Source organism: Argentina silus (genome assembly GCF_951799395.1).
Source record: "Argentina silus genome assembly, chromosome: 6".
NCBI lineage: Eukaryota > Metazoa > Chordata > Actinopteri > Argentiniformes > Argentinidae > Argentina > Argentina silus.
The window spans coordinates 22,110,326-22,135,744 of record NC_139660.1 but is presented as its reverse complement, the minus strand read 5'-3'; the positions used below and the strand labels follow the sequence as shown (position 1 = coordinate 22,135,744).

The following is a 25,419-nucleotide window of genomic DNA, read 5'->3' as shown; positions in this document are numbered from 1 at the left end:
AAAAGATGAATTAATATTTAACACGAGTGAGGTGGACATCAAAAAGCAGCGGATGAGGGGGGCAGGCGTGTGTGTGTGTGTGTGTGTGTTTGTGTCTGTGACAGTTTAGACCAATCTATATTCAAAAAGCTTTTTTGGCAAATAAAAAAACAATTGGTCACAGCCACTTCATCACACCTTGATAGAGCAACATTGCATGAATTGCTTGTATAATCTGAAAGCAAATGACGCCTAAGTGGAGGTGTGGAATTACGACGTACATTTCAGAGCCATGTATTGGTAAAAATACACTCCATGGGAAAAGGGACTGTTGGCAACCCAGATAGCCACCTGAGGATGTTGTGAAACGTAATCTCAATACCACCTGTGGATGTTGTGAAATGTAAGGTTGACGTTGGTGTTAATTGCTATTACGGCCAGAGCTCTCTAGGATACATCATTAATGAGACATATTTCAAAACATATTTGAAATGTTTCTCTTCCTGTTGGCCCCAAACTGCCTCCAGTTTCAAGGTTTCATAATACTAGACTAATTGTTGAGGAAATCTGTACATCAAGGTGTGCAACCTAATTACCCCCAGGTGGACCCTGTGGCCTGTTAAATTGCAGCTCGCGGTCTGTGTGTAAAAAAATCTCTACAGATGTCAAACTCTGACCCGGTATTCTCTTCAAGGTTATTATATCAGCAAGATCAAAAGATGGAAAACAATATTATAATTTGCATGATAATAACCTTCGGTTTTGTCAGTGCCTTACTTCAATAAATACCTTCATTTTAAACACAAGGACGCTCTTCGGTTTATTGTGTTTTCATCACAATAACAACATCATCACGGCTAGTCAAGCAGCCATCCCTGTCTCAGGGTCACATCATTCAAATGAGTAAAAAAACACAGTTCTACTCTTAAGTTTAAGGCACAAATGAAGCTTACGTTAGTTCAGGCGGGACACTTTACATGATTCACACGTATGCAAACATCATCATATGTTCAGGGACAAGGCTTAAAAGCAGCCATTACGTACACTCCACTACGGTAAACAGTGTAACGCCACTGGCCATGAGAGTTATACTTGTTGGTTGTTCCACCCACCGCCCCAGCTCTGTCGCTCTGTATTTAACCTACCTACAGGGGGGGGGGGGTGGGGGGGTTTGATAAGTCATCGGCTCCCTGCCTTCTGTTATTTTGTATTTTATGTTGTTAAACTTCAGGCAGGGAGCTATACAGGGCGGAGCCATCCAATTACGCCAAACTTAAATGTATTATCATTTTTTCATGTGAGTGTCCTAACTGAACCGTACAAATTTAATTTGAATACTGGTAGTTTTGGTCCTGCGAGACGGTCATAATGTATTTCCCTCTCTGTAAACCTTGTAACCATTGTGACCACACACCATTGACTAGCATTCGGTTATTTTTCGGATTAATTTCATGTTTACTTTGTCTTCTTGCTTCTTGCCTTTTTGTTCTTCCCCCCTGCTTTGGAAGCCTCATCCTATGAAACAATAACAACAAATAGAAGAGAAGAACATCAAATCAATTATTATGGTGTGCCACTGCGGTCGACAGCTGGGGAAAAATATTCTTCAGTATCCTATTTCAGTGACTCATTTATTTTGAATTGTATTTGTGTATGCATGTGTGTCCTTTTGCATGTCAAAGGCTTGTTTGAAGTGTTGAAAAGCAAAAGCAAACCCAGGTTCCAAACTACTCAAGTATTTCCCAATATATAATAATACAATTGCACTATTGATTGGATTTATTACACATTGCCATAATAATTCAGTAAACAGAAGCACCACATTTTATCAGTTCCTTCATACTCAGCACTGAACATTTTATTGGTACATCCTTATATCCTGATACACCTTACTCATGTTGTTGACAAATGTTTCATACCCGGTTCCCTGCTGAGCTCACTCTGTACTGCTAAACTGTTAATCAGCCATCTGTTGTAGTCTGCCAAAATATATACAGCTACATAAAAACCCGAAAATTGCAATATGCTGTACTGTAATCCTACATTTATATTTGTCCTAGAGATTTTGGAAATATCCCCACTTAGTTCTGCATGAGAGAGAGCATCAGCCTAGTCGTCTTTGCATATCATCTTTGCAAAATGTCTGATAATGAGTCTTGTATGACGAGCAGAGTTCAAACCCAGGTCTCCCACATGGAAGACCCAAGCGTCTACCATTAGGCCTAGAAGACATCCTCAGGGTCCCAGGGCAACACTTGAGTTTACATGTGTCAGGCAGGGCTACCTCATCACAAGACCGTGATTCCAAATCACCTCCACTACACTTGCATTCCAGAGCTCTCCACTGAAACATGTATAGATTGTATTATGTATGTATTAACTGTATATGAAGCCGTTTTGCCTGGACACTAAAATGCCCTAATACACGAGATGGTGGTCGTGTAAGGAAATAGGAGTCCTCTTCACACGTTTATCTCCAGGCAGGATGTTCTTTTCAGGGAACACATTGTTTCTAGACCTGACTAGAGGTGTGAAACGGTAATCCTGAAGATTTCAGTGGGCTCTGTCAGCAGGAGCTTGAAACCTCTTTGATACCTCCTGCTGCCACTGCATCTCAATGGGAGCTGTTGACAAGTACACATCTCTGGTGAAGATCGTATGCCGTTTCATGTCAGCATTGTTTGGGGAAGGGATTTGGGCGTATGGTTCTATGAATGACAAATGAAGAGGGACACAGACAGATGAAAGGCTGCTCCCACTCCTCTGCTCATGCTTACTATTATAAATGATGCTTCTTATAATTATAATTTAAAATTATTCTAATTACAATTTGAAAGAAAAACATGATTTTGATTGGACTGCACCTTTGAATATTCCCTGGCAGTCTGCCACAACTGTAGTGCATGACCTCTCTTGTTTACAACGGAATGGTTCCCATCATCATGCAACACTCTTAACCATTAAGAGAGGAGGGACCAGTCCAGGGGAGGCTGGTGGAGGTAGAACGTGTGTTTGATACCATTCCTCATTCCCTTCCATGCGTTCCAATGAGTCTATGCTTCGCTATCTACCTCCACCAGCCTCGACTGGACCAGTCATACTGTATGTAGTAACTGATCTCCAAGATCTGAAGGATCGTCATGCATCATTTCAGACATTTTTCCAATACTCAAACGCCCTGGTCGTCATGGCTGAAGGTGTTTCATATTACCAGTAATCGTGACAAACGGTAATTATCAAATAGCCATTTGATAAAAAGGTATTGGCTAATGAAATATACTTTGTATAAATGTGTTATGCCCCAAGATTGGTACAGCAAACAATGTATACTTTGAATGTTTGCTGAATGCTATGAAACATGTTTGTACAGTATAACCTGTTTCTGTTGGCACGGTTTTTTTTCTCATTAGGGCTAATATAATTATAATGTAATGTAATATGTCCTAAGCCCATAGGACATAGAACCCTATTGTTATTGTTAGGGTTTGTATTATTTTGTATTAGTTTGTAATTAATTAGTTTGTATTAGTATAATGTTGAGATGTCGTGGCTCAATTTCCAGTGAGAAACTTAAAACTTGGCAGTATGTCCCCCGCTGGGACCATAGATACTGAAAAATGTATGCACTCACTGCAATGTAAGTCGCTTTGGATAAAAGCGTCAGCTAAATGGCACATATTATTATTATATATTATATTATATTGATAGGAAGTGGTGACCACTTCCCCAAATGTAATATTACCCCCATTGGACTAACAGGGGAGCTATAACAACTGTTTGAAATTGCCAAACTTGAAAGGCCATATCTCCCACATCCTATTAAATAATCATTTGAATATTGTAAAAACAACACCTAAAACACTAAGGCTTTTACAATTATTTGCCTATCTGCATCAATGGACTGAGGATCAATTTTGTTTACCATTTGAACAAGCAACATGGCCGCTATTAACCAATTAATTGTTCAGGGGGCCTGGCCTCTCACATACTGTATGGTTATAAGCAAAAGACAATGAATCCTATCATGATGCATCTTGTTACACAGATCCATTAGAACTCTCAGGGTAATATCCCTAAACCCATATGAAAATCAACCAAAAGGGGGCGCCATAAATGCCATATTTCATATATGATATCTCTTGATGTGGTTCACCAAATGACATGACATTTGATACACATGCCCTGGGATAGAGTCTTAGCCAGTATCTTAAACATGGTCATGATTGGCCATACTGTTGGGCTTGTGGGCGTGGTCTATCATATTACATGCCTACAAATCAAAGATTTTGGCACTATCATTATGAAAGTTGTAACACTAGTTAGTTTTTTTTATTAGAAACAACTTTCAGAATATTAGACAATGATTTCATCATCAAGGTCACATCTCCAAGGCTTTTGCCGCTTAATCCCATGATCTTGCCATGAGCCTTAGACCCTGTTAATTGCTGCTAGCAGCTTTAATCTTATCATTGGTATTGTTTTATGCAAATACAAAAAGTATATTTGTGGCTCAGTTGGTAGAGTGTGGCGCTAACAACGCTTAGGTTGTGGGTTTGATTCCTGCTGGGACCATACATACTGAAATGTATGCACTCACTGCAATGTAAGTCGCTTTGGATAAAAGCGTCAGCTAAATGGCATATATAAATTTTTATTTTTTATTTTTTTTATGTCTTTATTGAGGATATAAACACTTAACCACCCAATATGAGCATATGGAGCTCCTTCTGGTATGCCTTTGAGGTAGGGCAACAAAGGTACAACATACCAGAACCAGTGCATGCGTAACCATGACAATCCTGACACCTGTTTCCAAGTCCTCATTTGCACAGAAATGAGGGAGGAAACTGCACAACAAACAATCTGAAACCAGAGTAGAAGTCCAATACACTCTGACCTTCTCATTCCAATTCCCCATAAATAATGTCTTTGTCACAGATAAGGAGAAGAGAAAGTTTTCATTTGAATTACAGACTGGGGTCTAAAAGCATCTCTGAAAGCCTTTTTTTTTCTTCAAAAGCCGTGCACAATGAGGAGCAGAGAACAATTCCAATTCCCCATTGTGCTTGTTATCACAAACAAGTGTGAGTGTTTTCTGAACCAATGGAAGAAGTTTCCAACAATATCACATGCAACACTAACCCACTTAAATCAAATCAAAGTACATTTATCAGGATGAACAAAAACATAAGCAGCTTAGTGTTGCATGTGATTTTGTTATTAAACTATTAATATATATATATATATATATATATATATATATATATATATCTTGCATTGGTTCAGATACTGTAAGACTCAAGTGTTTGTTCCACTCTTGTTTGTGTTAGTTAAACAGTAAAGGTTTTAGTATTGTTAAAAAAGGGTGCATATAGTTGTTTTTGTAGCCATGATTGCATGGCCATGGATGCATTCAAATATTGGTGTCGTCTAAATATTTTGTTATTGTTTCTCGCCTTTTATTGTAGAGAAACCTATGCAAAGTGAAATGGTTACATAAACAGTATTTTTCAATAGGAGGCAGAGGAGGGTGCAAAATCCTGTTCAGTTGAATGTGATACTACAGTTTGATATAAATTATACTGTCACAAATGGGTCCACTCATTAAAGTGGGTCTCCTACATACAGACAATTTCGCCTTTAATCTGACCTGGGCAGTAATGCAATGAAGTATAAGAACACTTATAAGAACATTACCTATTCTGAATGAGAGCTCTTGTCTGACTGAGGGAAATGTCTAGGTAATCATTTGCAATCCATAGATGAATGTCCTCTGTGGCTCAGTTGGTAGAGCATGGTGTTAACAGTGCTAAGGTTGTGGGTTTGATTCCCGCTGGGACCATATATACTGAAAAATGTATGCACTCACTGCAATGTAAGTCGCTTTGGATAAAAGTGTCAGCTAAAAGGCATATATTATTAGATTATGAATGTTAATATGGACATTAACAATAATGGGTGAATGAGTGGGTGGGAATGTATGCTGTATGCTACTTTGCCATGTCATTAATTTTAGGATGTGTGAATTTAAGCCAAATGTAGCCAAATACTGTGTTTGATCACTGTAATTCATTTCATTTTGTAAGATGTGTATGTTCATAATCAACATTGATGTGTTTTTAATCATTGTATGATGAGGTGAGGTCAGAGATCACTGTGATTCATTTCTTTTTGTAAGATGTGTATGTTCATAATCAACGTTGATGTGTTTTTAACCATTGTATGATGAGGTGAGGTCAGAGATCATTTTCCAGCTTCGGTTGAACAATAATGTCTATTCTATTCTAAATCTATTCTATTTTATTCAGCATGCATGGGTAGAGAGAGAAGGGTCTCACCGAGGAGGAAGTATAGCCCTCCTGGACCAGGATGTTTCTGGCACAGTTGTTGATGTGTTTGAAGCGGTCTGGACCCAGCAGAATCCCCCCGTACCAGCGACTCACAACCACCAGCACGTTCCGGACATCAAGAATCTGAGGGGGGGGAGCAGAACTGATGTGGGTCCAATGGGACACGGTGGCACCAGGCGTGTTTGTGTGTGGGGCGTAACAGATTATTTCAGTAAACTAAACCAAACAGTCAACAGTCAGTTGGAACAGTAAACTAAAGTACGGTGTGCCAAGGATTTTGACCAGTTTTGCAGGTCACCACCGGTCCATTTCCCCAAATATCTCTCCTAGAGATGTTTTGTGAGATGATTGATAAGATTGATGTGGCAGGTAATGACTCAGGAATCCTTGCTTGGCAGCCATGTTTCAACAGCGCAACAGTAGTTCACACAAGCAGGATGCGTGAGAGAGAATGAGTCGTTATCAGGGAGTGATCTGCCCCTGCCCATTAGCTGTCAATCAAGAACCTCAACACATCTCAGCAGGGGAGAATTGTGGCTCTGCTAGACACACAAAAGTCCAATCTGCTGGGAAGGGGGGGGGGGCCTCCATGCCATCTGGCTGTTTACTCTGTTAATAAGAGCCTTCTTCTATATTCATCGCCTCTCACTTCACATTCAATCCCTCCGAAATGAATAAAGCTCCATTCTAAATTAGGAAACGAGAAGAAGGAGGCTGAGAGGAAAATGATTAGAGGCGAACAGATAAAGCCGAGCCCCCTCCATGTAAATTGCCTGTCAGTCGAGGGAGGCACAAGTAGAGATTTAATCACAATGCCGCTCGAAGGGCTCTGGGCGGTGAGCGGAAGAAGCATACGAGATAAAGCACTGACTCGACTAGTTAGGTCTGACTCAGTGTGAGTGGAGGGATGGCAAATGGTCAGACCTGGGTTCAAATAGTATACCTATTTGAATATAATCATTTGTGCCTGTGCTTGATTGTGTTTGACTTGTGCAATAAAACCAATGGAATAGTCGCAAAAGTGCTAACCCCACCGGCACTGCAGGCAGGCTCAGGCAAACGGATTTCAAATACTATTTGACCCAGGTTGGTCGTTGGTAGAAATCATATCATTAGTCAATGTAGGATTTGGCTAATTTTGCACACTGTATTTCCTTAGCAACACACCTTGCCCTGCCAGCCTCCTTTGTACTGGCTCAATGCAATGCATACAATCCCAAATCAGTTTGGCAAAAGCATAGCTCTGCAAATCCTGTTATTCTTGATACACTCCTCGCCTGCTGCAGGAATCCAAGGAACCATTTCACAGCCCAGCATCCCTCTGTAACAGTCTGACGCTTGGCATTCATGTCAACGTTGTGTGTGAATAAGAATAATATGGGAGACAGGGTATGAAAATAAGGTTTGGAAATGGTTGGATAGTCAGAGCCTCAGCACCCACTGGCATTGAGTAGGGCAAGATTGGTTGGCATGCAAAATGTAATTTTGATTACAATGTGTTTTATGAACCCTGGACAAATCAGCACAGTGCAGCCTTCAGACAATGCCAGGGGAAATATTTTCTGTGAACATGTGTGCGTCTTGATGCCACCTCGCAAACCACTGAAGGTAGCACTTCAGTGTGAGGTGAAAAAAACAGAAGCGACTTGAACACCATTAAGAATGATAGGGGTGAGTCCATTTCATGGCACAATATTCCTCCTCAGCAGAGGGGAGGGAGGGAGAGGAGAGAGGGAGATAATATGAAAGTCCGCCTTCATCCTTCACTGGTTCACTAAGGTGACAATGACAGATCCAGTCGATAATAACCATTAACTCCTGGGATAAAACCTTTAAAGTGGATAAAAACTTCTTCAGTCTTCAGGCTAGTCTTCTCTCTCGTACCCGAAGACCAATGTGCTTAAGGTGCGTTTATGTGCGTTGGACCAGTCAGACAGGGCCAGGTTTTTCAGCCTCCTGAGGTTTAACGGGTCATAGTTTGTAAAGAAAACGCTAGCCGAAGTGATTTTGAATCACGCTCTCGTGACGAGTAGCCCTGCCTGAAACTTGTAAGGCCAGGTGTAGCCCTCATAGGCTTAGGAACCAGCAGGACCCCTCGACCGTCCTCTCTTCTGTACCCACCACAGTTTAAAAGGCACATCAGGTGTCTGTGAATTATGCAGAGCCAGGGATTGGGTGTTGTGGGACACAACAAACACAAATTAAGGATGCACAGGTGCAGTACTCAAGTGAAAAACAGGTACTGTATAACCATGGTATTGGGAAATTCACATTCACATCAACATAACTCAATTATATGAACATAACTCAATCAGCTCAATTCAGCTGAAACAAAGTAAGATTTTTTTTAGAGACTGTAGGGGGAACTTTATCTTTGAATTGAAAAGAAAAGAAAGAAAAGAAATTAAAGAAAGAAAAAAATGATTCACTGTCCCATTACTTGCACAGGGCACTGTAAATGTACAGTACAGCTCTATTCACTATCTGTACTTTTCTCTTCAATACTATACAGGCAACACACTTCATAAGCAAATTAAAATGTTTCTCAATTTAGAGTACAGCCATGGCAATAAAACCTGCAACGTGCTCACTTGAAAAACACCTGTGTGATGCGTAAAGATGACAATAATCATCTTCAAAACAATGCCGATTTAATTACACTTCAAACTGATGCCATATCCAGCAGAAAGACAGGGAGGTTTATATAAAACCACTGACAGGTGTGGTTGACTCATACTCATGACAATATGTTAGATCACTTCATTGCGAATGTTTATTTTATCCATGTTTGGTAAATACTTGTGAAATGTTTCTATTATTATGATAATTGATATTATCATAATAATATCAATCTTGGTACTGACTGACATCATCATCTATTGAGACAACATGTAAACATGGACTTATGGTAGATTCTGTGTGGAAAAAAGATCTATTGATCTATAGATAATGTTTTCCATAATGTTTTTTTTTTTTTTTTTTTAAAGACTATAGGGGGAACTTTATCTTTGAACTGATAGGAGTGCTGGAAAACTACTGGAACTGACTAGAAGCACTGTACACAATATACAATAGAAATGGTTTATTACCAAAACCTATTTAACCTATTTATTTGTGATTACTCTTGAAACTAGGCCTGGCACGGTAATGGTATATAACCGTCGGTTACACGGTTATGGACAACGACCATCATTTTTGTTTTAATAAACAACCGTCATGACCGTTTTATGAGAAGGTTTTCAACTTCATTTTCATGTAGATACAGTATACTTTACCCATTACCAGTAGTGTAACAATTGTTTCGCTACCTAAGGGGCCATATCCACAGCTTTGGTGCCTGAAAACAGTACCTGTAGTAAGTGAAGCAGTCGTCCTCCTGCTGCTGTCTCTCCATCATCCTCGCAGTCCTGAAGGAAGCTCTGCTTGTCCTCACAGTATATCCTACAACAGAGAGAGAGAGAGAGAGAGAAAGAGAGAGAAAGAGAGAGAGACAGAGGTTGTTGAGTGAATGAGAATGATGTCAGTGAACTCAATTGGCCTCCTCAGAGTAAACTTTTTCAATGCTTCTAAATGTCAGCATCTACTTCTTCCAGTTAATGGCCACCCATTTTTTTCTGAAACAGTTGTTTTCTCCCCTGCCTTACGTGACCTCTGAGAGCGGTAAAGCGGACTGTTGATAGAAATTACAGTCCTCTGTTCCGTCAGTAAGCATTATTCTTCTCTCAACACTGTAATTAGAGGCAGTTTACAGCAACTATAAATATTACAACAGGCTCTGTGTTTAAAATAGGATATCCCACCTGTATGCATAGATATTGTGAGTGGCACTTGCAATCTTCTTGTTTTCATACAGCTTGTCCAGAACCATTTTAACCTGAAACATAAAAACCAAGATACCAAGAAAAAATCTCAAATACAGCATACAACTATACAACTACGGAGCCACCGCATCTGTTCATACCTGCCTTCCACCACCAGGCCTCAGTCCATGACTAAAGCTGGAGACGGAGACAGGAGACATGCAGTCCAGTTTGAGCTGGTTTAGTGCTTGTGTGTAACTGAACATTTAACCACTATTTTACATGTGTGAATGGTCATAAATGCCCCCCTTTCACAGCCCGGGGCACTTAATTACAATGGAGTGGGCACGTTCCGTGGATCTCCCGCCTCATCTGTTGATAACCCTTGTTATAAATTGTACAGTTCACCAAAAGGTTTCTCCCATTTAATATGGTGTTTAATGGATATTGCTTGCCGGGAATAGTTATATATAAGGAGGGAACAGAAACGTAACACATTTCCTGCCCCACGTGAGGGGACAACACACGACACCATCTTTACTCCACTTTCAAAGATGGCTACAAATCCCTCCGACTGGATTGAAATCAATCGCCCTATTTCAGAGCACCAAAAGTAATGGGACAATTGGCTTGACAGGTGTTTCTGGTAAGTCAGGTGTGTTAGGTCACATTTGTGCAGGCATAAGAGAACTGTCAATGTCTAGTTTTGATTCTAGACTTTGTTTGCCTTTGGAGTTTGCGATTGGTGTCTTTCAACATGAGGACCAAAGAGGTGTCAAGGAAGCCATTATTAGACTAAAAAATCAGAAACATAGCCAAAACTGTAGGCTTTCCAAAATCAACAGTTTGGAACATCATTAAAAAGCAGTGGTGAGCTCAGTAATTGCAAACGGGCTGGTAGGCCAAGGAAGACTTCTACAGTGGATGACCGAAGAATGCTCACCATAATTAAGAAAAAAAACCAAAACAACTGTCCCACAGATCAGGAACACTCTCCAGGAGTTAGGAGTGAATGTGTCAGAGACGACCATCCACAGAATATGTCACCAGCCAAAACTACAGAGGCAAAAAACAAAAAGTTCTTGACTTGCCAAGTCAATCTTCAAATTTAAGTCCAGTTGAACCTTAATTTCTTGATGATAAGCTTAAAATACCAAAATGATAAGCAAAAATACCTAAAAACAAACAACTGAAGATGGCTGCAGTAGAGGCCTGGCAGAGCATTACCAGAGAAGACACCCAGCGTCTGATGGGGTCAATGGGTCGCAGACTTCAGGTAGTTATTGCATGCAAAGGATTATCGACCAAATACTAAACATGTGCTTAATTTGGACATTATATGAATCTGTCCCATTACTTTTGGTGCCCTGAAATGTTCACATTTACTCAGATCATGTAGTGACTATAATTACCTTCGACCAAATTGCAAAATCACGGCAGGCGGTGGGAGATCTTAATGTTTTACAGAGTGAAAGGTAACACCTGGAATCCAGCCAGAGAATTTAGTTTTCCATGTAGGAGGGCAAATTAGCATAGGCAATCAGCACTCTGAAAGGTAGTTTTCTCCCCACTCAGGATAGTATTGTCGTTGTTGCCTAAGATATAAATTTATACACAGAACTCACATCACTGAATAATACTAGACTATTTTCAGAGCCAGCTTTAACTATCATGTTAATACCCCAACTTGCGACTCATTACTATTTTGGCTATTTAGTTTGATTAATTCAAGATGATGTAATATACTATAGAAATAGATGGTAAATACAGTTTATTCAGAAAGAGAAGCCAGGTGTGTCCAGCACAGTGAGAGGGATACTGTACCTGCCGAGGTGTGACCACTGGGGCCAAGTGTGGTTGGAAGGTGCTGCGTCTGTCTGTGATGGTCTCGCCATGTTTCACAGGAGGGACCTCCTCGTCTACAGGGATACATACACGCATGGACATATTAAAGCAGTTTTCAATGTGAAATATATTCCTTGATTGTGATTAATATAACTCCTAAATACCTTTATGAGAGTAGAACACATGTTGTATCTCATCATAACCAAAGCAGTAAGGACTTATTACTGTATTGCTTATGTGTTGTTGACATCACTCATAGCTGCTTTAACTGATTAACATTGAGTGAATATGTTTATCCACTGAATTTATATTGTGAGTTCACTTCAGATATGATTCAGCTAGTTAATGTATTGATGTGCAAGCACTGCCTCTGTCTAAGCCTTTAATACAAAGGACCTGCCAAGCGAGAGCTGAGAGTCTTCAATAAGTACTTATAGTCTTATTCCATTAAATATCTTTTTCTCTTCTACTCCAAGACCTGCGCCTTGCAGTTAGAATCTTACCGCTTGGGTGATCCATGAAGAGATGTGCATTCTCTGTGTTCAGTTTCAGAGCCCTAAAATCTGGGAGGTCTTCATCCTCCACCTCCTCTTCCTCAGTCATCATATTTCTCATCTCTGGTCTTTCCACTGCGAGTAGAAACATACAGACAGTATGAATGAGTTCAATACAAAATATGTATTAGTGCTTGTGAGGCTTTGAGAAACCAGCTTTGTACACTGGTTTTAAAAGAAAAAAAGAGTTCACTTTATTACAGACATTATTATTGTCTGTAATAAAATAACACATTTTTGGGAGCAGCAACCAGTGTGCGGATCTCTCACATTTCGTAACTCCCTTCGGTCCAACACCTGAGCAAAGTATTTTTGGATGTGCGCATACCATCTTTTTAAACATGTTTGTGAGCCTTTGCCAGCCAGCATTGTGTGTTTAGATAGATAGATAGATAGATAGATAGATAGATAGGTACTTTATTGATCCCTGAGGGGAAATTAAGGCGTTACAGCAGCTAACATCACAAACTACAACAACAAAATAGGCAGGAGAAAATATCTCTTATAGTGCTCCTTAGTGCAACGTGGTTGTAATAATCTGTTGCTAAAGGAGCTTCTCTGCTCTACCACGGTGTCTTGTAGGGGATGGGAGGGATTGTCCATGATGGCCAGGAGTTTGGTCCTCATCCTCCTATTGGCCAGAGTCCTGCACATGCCAAAGGACCTGAGCCTCCTCAGGAAATAAAGCAGACTCTGGCCTCTCTTGTACAGGACATCTGTGTTACCAGTCCAGTCCAGTTTATTGTCCAGGTGCACCCCCAGGTACCCCCAGAATCAGAATCAGAATTATTTTTATTTGGCCAAGTATATTTTCACATACAGGAAATTGACTTGGTGTGGTTGGTGCATAGGACATAAAAAACAATTCTGTGAGTAAGCCCCAACTTAGTAAGCCCCAATTACCTCTTTGAACCTTGATTTGAACATACACCATGCATTATCAACAACATGCTTATTAACAACCCTCGAAAGTGCTTTCTAAAATAGAGTGTCCTACCCGATACTTGGTTTGTATACACTCACAGAACACTTTGGTGTAATGGTGTGGGGAATGTTTTCTTGGCACCCTTTGGGCCTGTTAATACCAATCAATCATCGCTTGAATGCCACAGCCTATTTGAGTATTGTTCCTGACCGTGTGCATCCCTTCATGGCCACAATTTACCCATCTTCTAATGCAGACCTGGGCAAACTACGGCCCGCGGGCCACATCTGGCCCTTTGTACGTCCCTGTCCGGCCCGCGTGAGGCCAATCATAAATTATAGGGATGCACCGAAAATTTGGCCACCGAAAATGGCCCAAAAGAGCATTTTCGGTTTTCGGCCGAAATACCTAAATCACCGAAACAACACGGCCGAAACACAATTGTAATGACGCAATTAAAAAGCGCAGCCAGCACACGGTTATCTGGATAAGAGCCAACATGTCTGCGGTGTGGACTTATTTCAATATCTCGGAGAAAGACCCACGGATAGCGATTTGCAAAACATGCAATGCTGAAATTTCAAGAGGGGGTGTATCTGCAAAGAGTTTCTCCACGTCGGGTTTAATTTATCACCTGAAATCCAAACATCCCGATTGCCATTCTAAATATGAGAAGAATGCGGCGCAGAAAAGAAAAGTCAATCCGAGCACGCCCACTCCGTCTGTAGCGGACGTTTTTGAAAAGGCAAGAAAGTTTTCCAGTGATGGTGCCAAGGCAAAAGGCATAACACAAAAAATTATGGAATTCATTGCCTTAGATCAGTGGTCGCCAACCCGTCGATCGCGATCGACGGGTTGATCTTTGAAACATTCCCTGTAGATCCCGAAAATAATAATAATTATAATATAATATTATTTATTACACGGCTCTTCTTAATGCTGTAGATTAGAACGTTCCATTCACTTGAATGGGCCTTCCAAACGTTCGGCGGTCAATTATTTTCGTATAACAGACCGTTGCTAATAATAATTGACCGCTGTCTGTCTGTCAATACTATGAATGGTAACAAATAAATAATAATAATTTAAAAAACTTTTGTAATTGATTTATTCTTTGAATTGCAATGCATTGATTTTAGTGAGGTTAGTACACAGTCATAGCCATAAATGCAATGGTTCTAATAATTGACATAATCTTAGCTAACGCTAAGAAAAGAAAAGTTGATAACGAATGCCGTGTTTTCAACAAGACATGGACTGCCAAGTATTTCTTTACAGAAATTAAAGGTAAAGCCGTGTGCTTAATCTGTGGTACACAGGTCGCTGTGTTAAAGGATTATAATTTGAATCGCCACTACACGACCAAGCATGAGGATAAATACAGAAATCTGTCTGATGAAGAGCGTGCGCGGGAGTCTGATGCGTTGCTAGCAAAACTGCAAACCCAACAAGGACTTTTTACGAAACTTCACACCCCCAGAGATGCAGCCGTCAGGACAAGTTATGTCATTTCTCACAAAATCGCCAGAAAAAGTAAGGCGTTTTCTGACGGAGAGTTTATTAAGGAGTGCTTATTGGACTCTGTTGCGCTGATGTGCCCGGAGAAAAAGGGCGCATTTGAGAACGTGTCACTCTCCCGACGCACTGTAACGAGGCGGGTTGAGGACATCGCTGGAAACTTGGAGCTTCAGCTGAAGAACAGAGCGGCCGACTTTGACTGTTTTTCTCTGGCTTTGGATGAGAGCTGCGATGTACGTGACACCGCCCAGCTACTCATCTTCTTACGTGGGATAACTGCAGACTTTCAAATCACGGAGGAGTTGGCAGCCATGCAGTCAATGAAAGGGACAACCACTGGTAATGACTTGTTCACAGAGGTAAATGCATGTTTGGACATGTAACTTAGGACTGAATGGGACAAGCTGGCAGGTGTGACAACAGACGGTTGTCCAAATCTGACGGGGAAAAATGTTGGACTTTTAAAGAGAATGCAGGATAAAGTGACAGAAATGAACCCTGTGCAGAAATTGACATTTTTGCATTGTATTATACATCAGGAAGTGTTATGTAAGACAGTGTTAAAAATGAACCATGTTGTTGATGCTGTAACTAAAACAGTTAACTACATCCGAGCGAGAGCATTAAATCACAGACAATTTGTTTCATTTTTGGAGGAAAATGAGATTGAACATGGTGACATAAGCTATCACTGCACTGTCAGGTGGCTCAGCCTTGGCAAAGTACTGAAAAGTGTCTGGGACCTGAGAGACCAGATTCAGGATTTCTGTGTTAAGAAAGGACATGACATCCCAGAGCTTTCAGATAAAGACTGGGTGGCAGACCTCGGATTCGCTGTGGATGTGACTGCACTAATGAACGAACTAAATGTCAAACTGCAGTGCAAGGGCCTTTTTGTGCATGAGATGTACAGTGCAGTGAAGGCTTTCATGAGAAAGTTGCAGCTTATCTCAAGCCAAGTGAAGGACAACATTCTGACCCACTTGCCAACACTAAAGGAAGCCAAAAGATCAGCCGATCACCTCCACAAGTAGTCAACCATGTTAGAAGCACTGCATGCAGAGTTTTCGAGGCGATTTCAAGATTTCAAAACTCTTGAGAGTGAAATGCACATGGTTTCTTCTCCCTTCAACTGCAGTGTGGATAATGCACCAAGTGATGTTCAGATGGAACTCATTGACCTGCAGTCTGACACACTTCTGGCAGAGCACTTCAGGTCAGTCTCACTGCTGGACTTTTACTCCTCCCTCAAAGAGGAGAACTTTCCACACCTGAGGAGGCATGCTCAGAGGATTCTAGTCCTCTTTGGATCTACCTATGTATGTGAACAGACATTCTCAGTGATGAAGTTCAACAAATCCAAACACAGATCCTCTATCACTGATGACCACCTCTCAGCTGTCCTTCGCATAGCCACCTCAGACATTCAGCCAGATTTCAATGCCCTTGTTCAAGCCCAGAACAGACTGGATTATTCTCACTGAAGAGGTAAAATGAGGTGGAAAACATTACAAGTTATTGTTTGTTGTATTGCTGTATTTCTATAAACTTGTTAAGTTGTTTGTTGTTTTTCATTGTTTGTGGAGATTAACAAGTTAAAAATAAATTGCACTGATTCAATAATTGTTTTTGTTTTCTTATTTGACCTATACACCACAATTTCACATTGCCTAATATAAATATTTACAGAATAGTTTTATTCTTCCGATTATCAGTACCAGCTATTCAAAATATATAATTTAGTGCATTTTACAATGGAAGAAAGTTGAGCAGAATTAAGTTCAAGTTATCGTTGGTGTGGCCCTCTGACACAATTCAGGTTTCTCATGTGGCCCCTTGTAAAAATTAATTGCCCACCCCTGTTCTAATGGCTACTTCCAGCATGATAATGCACCATGTCACAAAGCAAAAGTCGTCTCAAACTGGTTTCATGAACATTAGATTAGATTAGATTAGATTCAACTTTATTGTCATTGTGCAGAGTACAAGTACAGAGACAACGAAATGCAGTTAGCGTCTAACCAGAAGTGCAAAATAGCAGAAAGTGCAATGAACAGTATTTACAGGTAGTGCAATATATGATCAGTAGTAGTGCAGTGTAATATAGAATAATATAAGCAGTATAATATAGCAGTGCAGTATAGCAGTATGTGAGTAACAGTAGCATTATAGCAGAATAAATAGTTACAGTATGAGCAGTGTAGCAGCATATGAGCTGTATGGGTAATGCAGTCTAGCAGTATATATGTATTAACAGTAACATGAGGTAAATGCCGAATAAATATAAATATGGAATGCCGTATAAACAGTATAAACAAGTATGTACAGTATGTGCAGTAGTATTAAAGAAAATATAGGATATGTGCATTATGAACAGTATGAACAGGTATGTACAGAAGAGCAGTGGTATTGAGTAAGAGAAGGGGAGGGGAGTATAGTGCAATAGTGCAATTGTCCGGGTGGGGGGGGGGGGGGGGGGTGGGGGTTGCGGGGGTAGTAGGTTGTCAGGTAGGTGTAGTGTTCGAGTTCAGCAGGGTGACAGCCGCAGGGAAGAAGCTGCCTCTGAACCTACTGGTTCGGGTGCGGAGAGACCTGTAGCGCCTCCCGGAGGGGAGTGGGGTGAAAAGTCTATGGTTGGGGTGAGAGATGTCCTTGACGATGCTGCGTGCCTTACGCAGGCATCGTTTGCCCTGGACAGCCTCGATGGAGGGGAGTGAGGAACCGGTGATGCGTTGGGCAGTTTTCACCACCCTCTGCAGTGCCTTCCGGTCCGATGCCGAGCAGTTGCCATACCATACTGTGACACAGTAGGTAAGGATACTCTCGATGGTGCAGCGGTAGAAGTTCACCAGGATCTGAGGAGGTAGATGGACCTTCTTTAGTCTCCTCAGGAAGAAGAGACGCTGGTGAGCCTTCTTTATCAGGGTGGAGGTGTTGAGGGTCCAGGAGAGGTCCTCAGAGATGTGGACACCCAGAAACTTGAAGCTGGTGACTCGCTCCACCTCAGTCCCGTTGATGAGGATGGGGGTGTGTGCGCCAGCTTTAGACTTCCTGAAGTCCACAATGAGTTCTTTGGTCTTCTTGGTGTTGAGAGCCAGGTTATTGTCGTTGCACCACACTGTTAGGTGCTGGACCTCCTCCCTGTAGGCTGACTCATCGTTGTTGCTGATGAGACCGATCACCGTTGTGTCGTCTGCAAACTTAACAATGGTGTTTGAGCCATGTACAGGTGTGCAGTCGTAGGTGAAGAGGGAGTAAAGGAGGGGGCTCAGCACACAGCCTTGTGGAACGCCGGTGTTCAGGGTGAGGGTTGAGGAGGTGTGGTTGTGAAGCCTAACAGACTGCGGCCTGTTGGTCAAGAAGTCTAGAATCCAGTTGCAGAGGGAGGGGTTGATGCCCAGTTGCCTGAGTTTGGAGATCAGTTTGGAGGGGATGATGGTGTTGAATGCTGAGCTGAAGTCAATAAACAGCATTCTCACATAAGAGTTAGTCTTGTCGAGGTGGGACAGGGCGGAGTGAAGTGCCGTTGAAATGGCATCCTCTGTACTCCTGTTCTGCCGGTAGGCGAATTGAAAGGGGTCCAGTGTGGGTGGTAGGCAGGTCTTGAGTTGAGCTAAGACCAGCCTCTCGAAGCACTTCATGATGATGGGCGTGAGTGCCACTGGTCGGAAGTCATTTAGGCTCGTTGCAGTGGAGTGTTTTGGCACCGGCACGATGGAGGTGGTTTTGAAGCACGCGGGGACAGCTGCTTGGGCTAGGGACAGGTTGAATATGTCAGTCCAAACCTTAGTCAGCTGCACAGCGCAGGCCCTGAGGACGCGTCCGGGGATCCCATCAGGACCAGCAGCCTTGCGTGCGTTAGTCCTGCTCAGTGCCGCACACACGTCGGTGGGGGATAGAGTGAGGGGCTGGTGATCCGCAGGGAGCACAGCCTTGGTGGCCACCTCCTTGTTGTCCCTGTCAAAGCGGCCGTAGAAGTGGTTCAACTCGTCAGGGAGGGAGGCGTCAACGGAGAGGGGTGAGGTGTTAGATGGTTTGTAGTCAGTGATGGCCTGGATGCCCTGCCACATGCGTCGGGGGTCAGAGTTGTTTCTGAAGTGATCCTCTATCCTCAGCTTGTGGTTGTGCTTGGCCTTTTTGATGCCCCTCTGCAGATTAGCCCTGGATGAGCTGTAGGCCCGAGCATCCCCTGATCTGAAGGCAATGTCGCGTGCCTTCAGCAGGAGTCGGACCTCACTGTTCATCCATGGCTTCTGATTAGGGAAAGTGGTGATCCGCTTGAGTGTGGTGACACTGCTGATGTTGGAATTGATGTAGTCCAAAACAGATGAGGCATATGAATTAATGTCCGTGTGGGAGTCATGGGTGGCCTGAGTGGCAAACACACCCCAGTCAGTGTTTCCAAAACGCTGCTGGAGCGCTGAGTCAGCTCCCTCTGGCCAGACCTTGACTGTCCTCACTGTAGGTTTCACTCGTTTGATGAGTGCTGAGTACTTGGGCAGTAGGAACAATGAGAGGTGGTCTGATTGACCTAGGTGGGGGAGGGGAACGGCTTTGTACGCATCAGCCATGCTGGTGTATACTTGGTCCAATGTCCTGTCTCCTCTGGTGGGGCAAGAGACATTTCGGTGGAATTTGGGCAGTACAGTCTTTAAGTTGGAGTGATTGAAGTCACCCGCGACAATGAAGGCTGCCTCGGGATGCAGAGTCTGTTGTTTGCTAATGGCAGCATACAGTTCTTTGAGTACAGTTCTTTGAGTTCATGACAATGAGTTCAGTGTTCTTCTGTGTCCTTCCCAGTCAACTGGGAACACACTGAATCCAATGGAACACCTTTGGGATGTGGTAGAATGGGAGATTCACAGCTTGAAAGTGCACCTGAAAAATCAGCAGGAATTGCATGATGCAATCATGTCATCATGGACCAGAATCTCAAAGGAATGTTTCCAACATCTTGTGGAATCAATGCCACGAAGAATTGAGGCTGTTTTGAGAGCGGGGAGGCCCTACCCAGTATTAATATAGTGTTCCTAATAAAGTGTTCAGTGAGTGTGGAAACATGTTGTTACTGGCCAGGGGTGTTCTAGGGAGTGGACTCATCGATTTTCACCTTTCTGTCTCTGGTGGCTGCCTCTTCTAATCATACATGCATGCAGAAACACAACAGCTAATTTCAACACTGCAAGTCCATTTCGGGGGTTTATATTATTTTTAGGGAAGATGGTGTTGTTTGGAACTTTTGGAATTTCTGTGTCTTCTACCACCCAGACTAGGTCTAATTTAAATGGATACCTATCTCACAGGTCTCATGAGAAAATTACCATTGCCTGACCTTAAGATTACCATCATTAATATGGTTTAAAAATCACCCCCACGCCCAAAGAAAAAGAACACAGAGACAGACCATTAATATTCAGCTACAACGGCATTTAAGGGGGCATTAATATAACAAGGGTCTGAATGTTAAAATGTTTTCGCAAAGTTATTGATCAATAATTCAGGAAAGGAAATCTACAAAGTCGAAAGTTTCTGGACAGTAAAGGCTAACTTTATCGTTGGGCTCTTTTTTGTAACTACAGTAGTTTGAGATTAAGTGATTCCACAATGTCACCTTTCCACATTTCAAGTTCCACATGTTAGTTACATTTTTTTTTTTTAAATGAAGGCACTGTCAGTAATTTTTTGAGTAATTTCAAATAATGAAATACACCTTGATTATATGATTCCTCACTATTAAAATGTTGTACCCCATCATAACCAAAGCAATCAGGACCCATTTCTCCATTGTTTATGTTTTTGTTGTCAAAGGAGACTTCGTAAACAAATTACATGTGGCTTCAAATCATGATAAAAAAATAAATAATAATAATAATTCTACAATCATGGAATGTCATTCTTTGAGCACAATGTCAGAGAAATCAAGTGCTATTTGCATGTTAAAATGCATACTCCATTGTTTCCGTTTTGTTCAAGGCCTGCCTAAATCATTGACAGTGCCTTTAATGTATGCTCGACTGAATTTTAATGAGTAGATTGATTGACATGACATTTAAAACTTTCCATTTTTTTCCCTGATGAACCCCTGAGTTGAACTTGCTGTGTGTAATGGGCCACCCATTGAGTCTGGGAACATGCGTAAGGCCACCAAATACTTCTGAAGACTATAAATATATGTGTTGTTTATGTGCGTAATGTAGACTGCTTTTTCTTTTGTATACAGCATTACAAAGTGTCTGAGACTATTTTCCTCTCAAGGACATTCAAGTTTATCCTATCCTAAATTGATTCTGCGTCTAACATTTTTAATGACGAGCGGATTAGTTAAGCCTTACAACATAAGAGCAACTTAAATAAAAGTGTCATTGTGAAACATATAGAAACATGTAGAGTAGATTGTGTAGATTAGTTAAAGTCTTAAATGTGTCAAAATGACAGGCTCTACGACAACACAATGTGAAATACATTTACAAAGGAACTTTTTTCAAGGCACTGCATATACAGTAGCCCTCTTAATCATCCAGATTACTTCCCATAATTTAGATAATGATCCCCAGAGCTAACATGATTAGTACATTTCATTCGTTTAAATATACCTCTTGAGAATAGTATGAGTTCATTGTCATTTCCACTAGCCAGAAATGTAAAATGATCTTAGTGAGCTGTAATTTCCACAAATCGTTGCCCATAATAGTTATGCAATTTAGAAACCTTTCCATTTTCTACGACTTTACGCCTTTTTGAAATGAATGCGAGTTTGTTCCAAATGTTCTCCTCTAAAGCTTCTCTAAAGCTCCAGCTGGTAACCATCCCACTGCCTTTCCCCCATTCCAATTGTCCATAAAAGGGTTTCCATTACAGAGAAAAAGAATCTCAATGCTAATGTCTTTCACCCCCCCCCTCCCCCCCGTCTCTGTCTCTCTCTCTCTGTCTCTCTCTCATAAATGTGTCACATATTTATCAGTACCACCGGGCCCGTATGTATAAATGCATAATGCATTACTACTTCTCTCTATATTATACTCTTTTATTTAATTTTCCTCTACATTCTCCCATCCACTCAGTTATTTTCTTATTAATATAAGTCCTCTTGTGCCTCTTTAATCCCTTGTGTCCTATTTACTGTTTACCTATTTTTATTTTCATTTCCTCACTCTTTCTATAACTTGCATCTTTTGGATTGATTATCATTTCCTCTCCCTCTACTCTGTACTTAACTGCAGGAGCCTTAGACCTCCATGTTAAAGCACTGTGGCCCATCATAGTAATTACAGGCTTAATCAACTTTTAATTAACAAATTTAGCAGCAATGATGAATAGGAGTTTGATTAATTTCACGCTTCTTATTCTCGGTGCTCAAAAGAGGCGGCGCATGTCATTCTTAGATAACCTAGAAAACCCCTTACCTCGAAGTGGAAGTAATACAATATTCAATTCTTCCCTCATACTGTCTTTATGCTGTGTGACAAAGGTTTGGTCACTGCATTAAAAGTCATTACTCAGATACTGATCTTCATTCATTCAGTCCAGGCAGTCAGGCTGTTAAGTGACAGATAGCTTTTTATACCTTTGGCCTCAGCTTTTCACGCTGATGCTTGGGACTATATCAAAATGTATAAAAAAAAAAAATGAATTAAATGACTGTCATCCTCATGAAAGGAAATAGGTGGCCTTGCCTGTTTTTCTCCAGACCTAATGGATATGAATGGATTCTATCTGGTTTAAGGTCTGTCTCTTTGAGAGGTCGGGGTGGGGGGGGGGGGGGGGGGGAATCCAAGCATAATTCGAGAGTTTTAGATTACGATGTATCTACTGACAAATACTGCCACCTGGTGTGCAGTGGAGGATCATATCAGTAAGGAGCATCTTGCAAATCATTTGAAATGACTCAGGATTAAATGCATAATTATGAAAGGAGATGTTACTAAAATACTGAAGATCATTTATGCAAATCTAACAACTTTGACCGAATACACCATCCATCCATATTGAGATCAAAACCATGAGATATTTCTCATCTCACCTGTGTCTGTGGTTTGGGATTTCTCAGAGAGGAACTCCCTGATTTTCTCGACCCAGAGGTAGAGGATGCTCTCCCCAGTGTTCTCCCTGTTAGAACATCACATTGTTTATTTTAGTGGTTTAATTCAACTTCATTTCCAGGGGACATTGTTCAAGCCCACCACTAGCCCACCTGACACACTAAAGCCTCCTTCACACTGACAGTTGGAAGTGACTATTTTTTCCCTCCCTGTCCGATTCAAAACTGATTTTTTTTTTCCTGCAGTCTGAACAGGCAAAAACTTGGAATGGAATCAGATATTTCAAACCACACTCATAGGTGGTTTGAAATCAGATACACATCTGATTCCTGGCCATGCGACTTGTGTCTGAGCAGTCAAATCAGATTTATTTGCCCTGAAGTGATTTTTTCATCACTCTCTATGCGACACACTGTTGTCTGACATCATCACTTTGCAACACAAACAACAAACAAGCATGGAGGACAACAATTTGTGGAGTACTGAAGAGGTGTGTTGCTTTCTGTCGCTAGCCATGATTCTCATAAAGAGAAACAGAGCAAGCAGCTGGAAAACTTCCCTGAAGTGATTTTTTCGTCTATGCGACACACTGTTGTGTGGAAACATACTGTCCAATGTTTGAGACATGACCGTTATAATGGAGCGTATAGAGAGAACAGTGACTATTCCTCATCCGTATTACCAGCATCCCCTGCATTGTTAGGATTGACACATCTGTGTGTCTGTACTGCACGTAGCCAGTGATATTGAAGCACACTTACACATACAGGTCCTCAAGACTGTTGGACAGCGTTGTCCTTTCAGGACCTCGCAACCATGCAGCACTACAGGAGGAGAGACAACTGAATATTAATGAATATTCAATATTCAATATTAAAAAAAAAAAATACATAAACAAATGACATAAAACCTTGAAATGTAAATACACTTACTTTATCTGGTAGATGGGTGGTGCTGCACTCGGGTAATTATGTGGGAGAATTATCTGATGAAGGAAATAGACACAGTATGTTTGAGCTGGTGAAATAGCTTATGATGTACGTAAACATACTAAGAGTTTTCCTTTTACCTGCAAACATGCTGTCAGTTTGGGGCGGTCCATATCATCTGATATTTTGATGCAAAATATTCTTGATGCTTCATCAATGACACACCATTCATCACCATAGATGGAGGAAAGAGCCTCGACCTCTTCAACCTGATGAGAGATGAGTGTAATATTAATAATAATAATAATAATAATAATAATAACAACAGGCACTACACATTAAGGCATACATTATATAGGGTTTGTAAAGCATTTGAAATTAATTGAGAGAAACTTAATTGCTTTGGAATCAGTTACACTCAATTGTGTGATGAGGGCACCAAAAAGACAGTAGCGTGGATTAGAGCAAGACTCTTACTGGTATCCCTGCCACCAAAATGATAATCAAAATGATAATTCATAACACAGAGTTATACGTATGTTTAATAACACACTCAAAAGCAATATAAAGACTTTTAGTTAACTGTCTGTAAACCGATCATATGATATACAGTACCAGTCAAAAGTCTGGACACACCTTGCCAAGAGTGTGCAAAGCTGTCATCAAAGCAAAAGGTGGCTACTTTGAAGAATCTAAAATATAAAACATATTCTGGTTTGTTTAACACTTTTTTGTTTACTACATAATTCCATAAGTGTTCCTTCATAGTTTTGATGTCTTCAATATTAATCTACAATGTAGAAAAAAATAAAGAAAAATAAAGAAAAACCATTGAATGAGAAGGTGTGTCCAAACTTTTGGATGGTACTGTAGTTATTATTATTTCATAACCAATACATTTTTGTATCATACAGCACAGTTTATGCCATTATTATCTGTCTCCATGAGTCCAGCCTCATCAGTGACTAGTATTAAACACAACATCTAAATGAAAATACAGAAATAAGTCAGATGGGGCTATGGTAGCCATGAGCCATGAGTCATGACTAGGGTTATAACAAAGTTAACACCAAGCTGACTCACACAGGTTGCATTCTAATCTGTGTGAACTTCAGACATCCTCAGTCCAACTCAAAGCTACTGTAAACCTACAGAACTTACTTGAGATGGAAGATCTCCTGCATTCTCGAAAGCTGTGTCAGCCATTCATTCATTGAAAAAAAGACAACCAGACGTAAATTGTCATACAGGCAGCCGTATTTTGTTTCTGGTCTTAAGTTTGACAGATCACCAACTCAGCTTCTCATGCTGACTTGTTCTCAGCTGGAAGCCTGCGCATGAACTATAACCTTTACGTTTTACTTCCGGAGCAAATCCTAGAGCAAAGTAAACATATTTAATAATGATTAATTCAACAGTCAGTCAGTGGACTCAGATGAGACGTGTAGGTCACTTGATTTAAAAACACAAAGCACAATCA

General features: G+C 41.1%; 1 protein-coding gene across 1 annotated transcript; it reads right to left on the bottom strand.

Annotated features, from left to right (window-relative positions):
- Positions 1-795: 795 nt before the first annotated feature.
- On the bottom strand, positions 796-25,293 carry impact (impact RWD domain protein). The gene is made up of 11 exons (XM_083672025.1): positions 25,101-25,293; positions 24,080-24,208; positions 23,943-23,995; positions 23,772-23,834; positions 22,992-23,077; positions 12,478-12,603; positions 11,954-12,048; positions 10,130-10,203; positions 9,680-9,770; positions 6,318-6,452; positions 796-1,494 (listed from the first exon to the last, which is right to left on the bottom strand). The coding sequence occupies exons 1-11, from the start codon at positions 25,143-25,145 to the stop codon at positions 1,435-1,437; spliced, it is 957 nt and encodes a 318-aa protein (XP_083528151.1). The 5' UTR covers positions 25,146-25,293; the 3' UTR covers positions 796-1,434.
- Between the last annotated feature and the right edge of the window lie 126 nt (positions 25,294-25,419).

Coding starts and splice junctions, on each gene's coding strand:
- impact (XM_083672025.1), bottom strand. CDS start 25,145: ATGGCTGACACAGCTTTCGAGAATGCAGGAGATCTTCCATCTCAA. Junction 12,604..22,991: donor ATCCCAAACCACAGACACAG/GTGAGATGAGAA, acceptor TTCTACTCGCAG/TGGAAAGACCAGAGATGAGA. Junction 10,204..11,953: donor CAGTGGTCACACCTCGGCAG/GTACAGTATCCC, acceptor TTTATGTTTCAG/GTTAAAATGGTTCTGGACAA.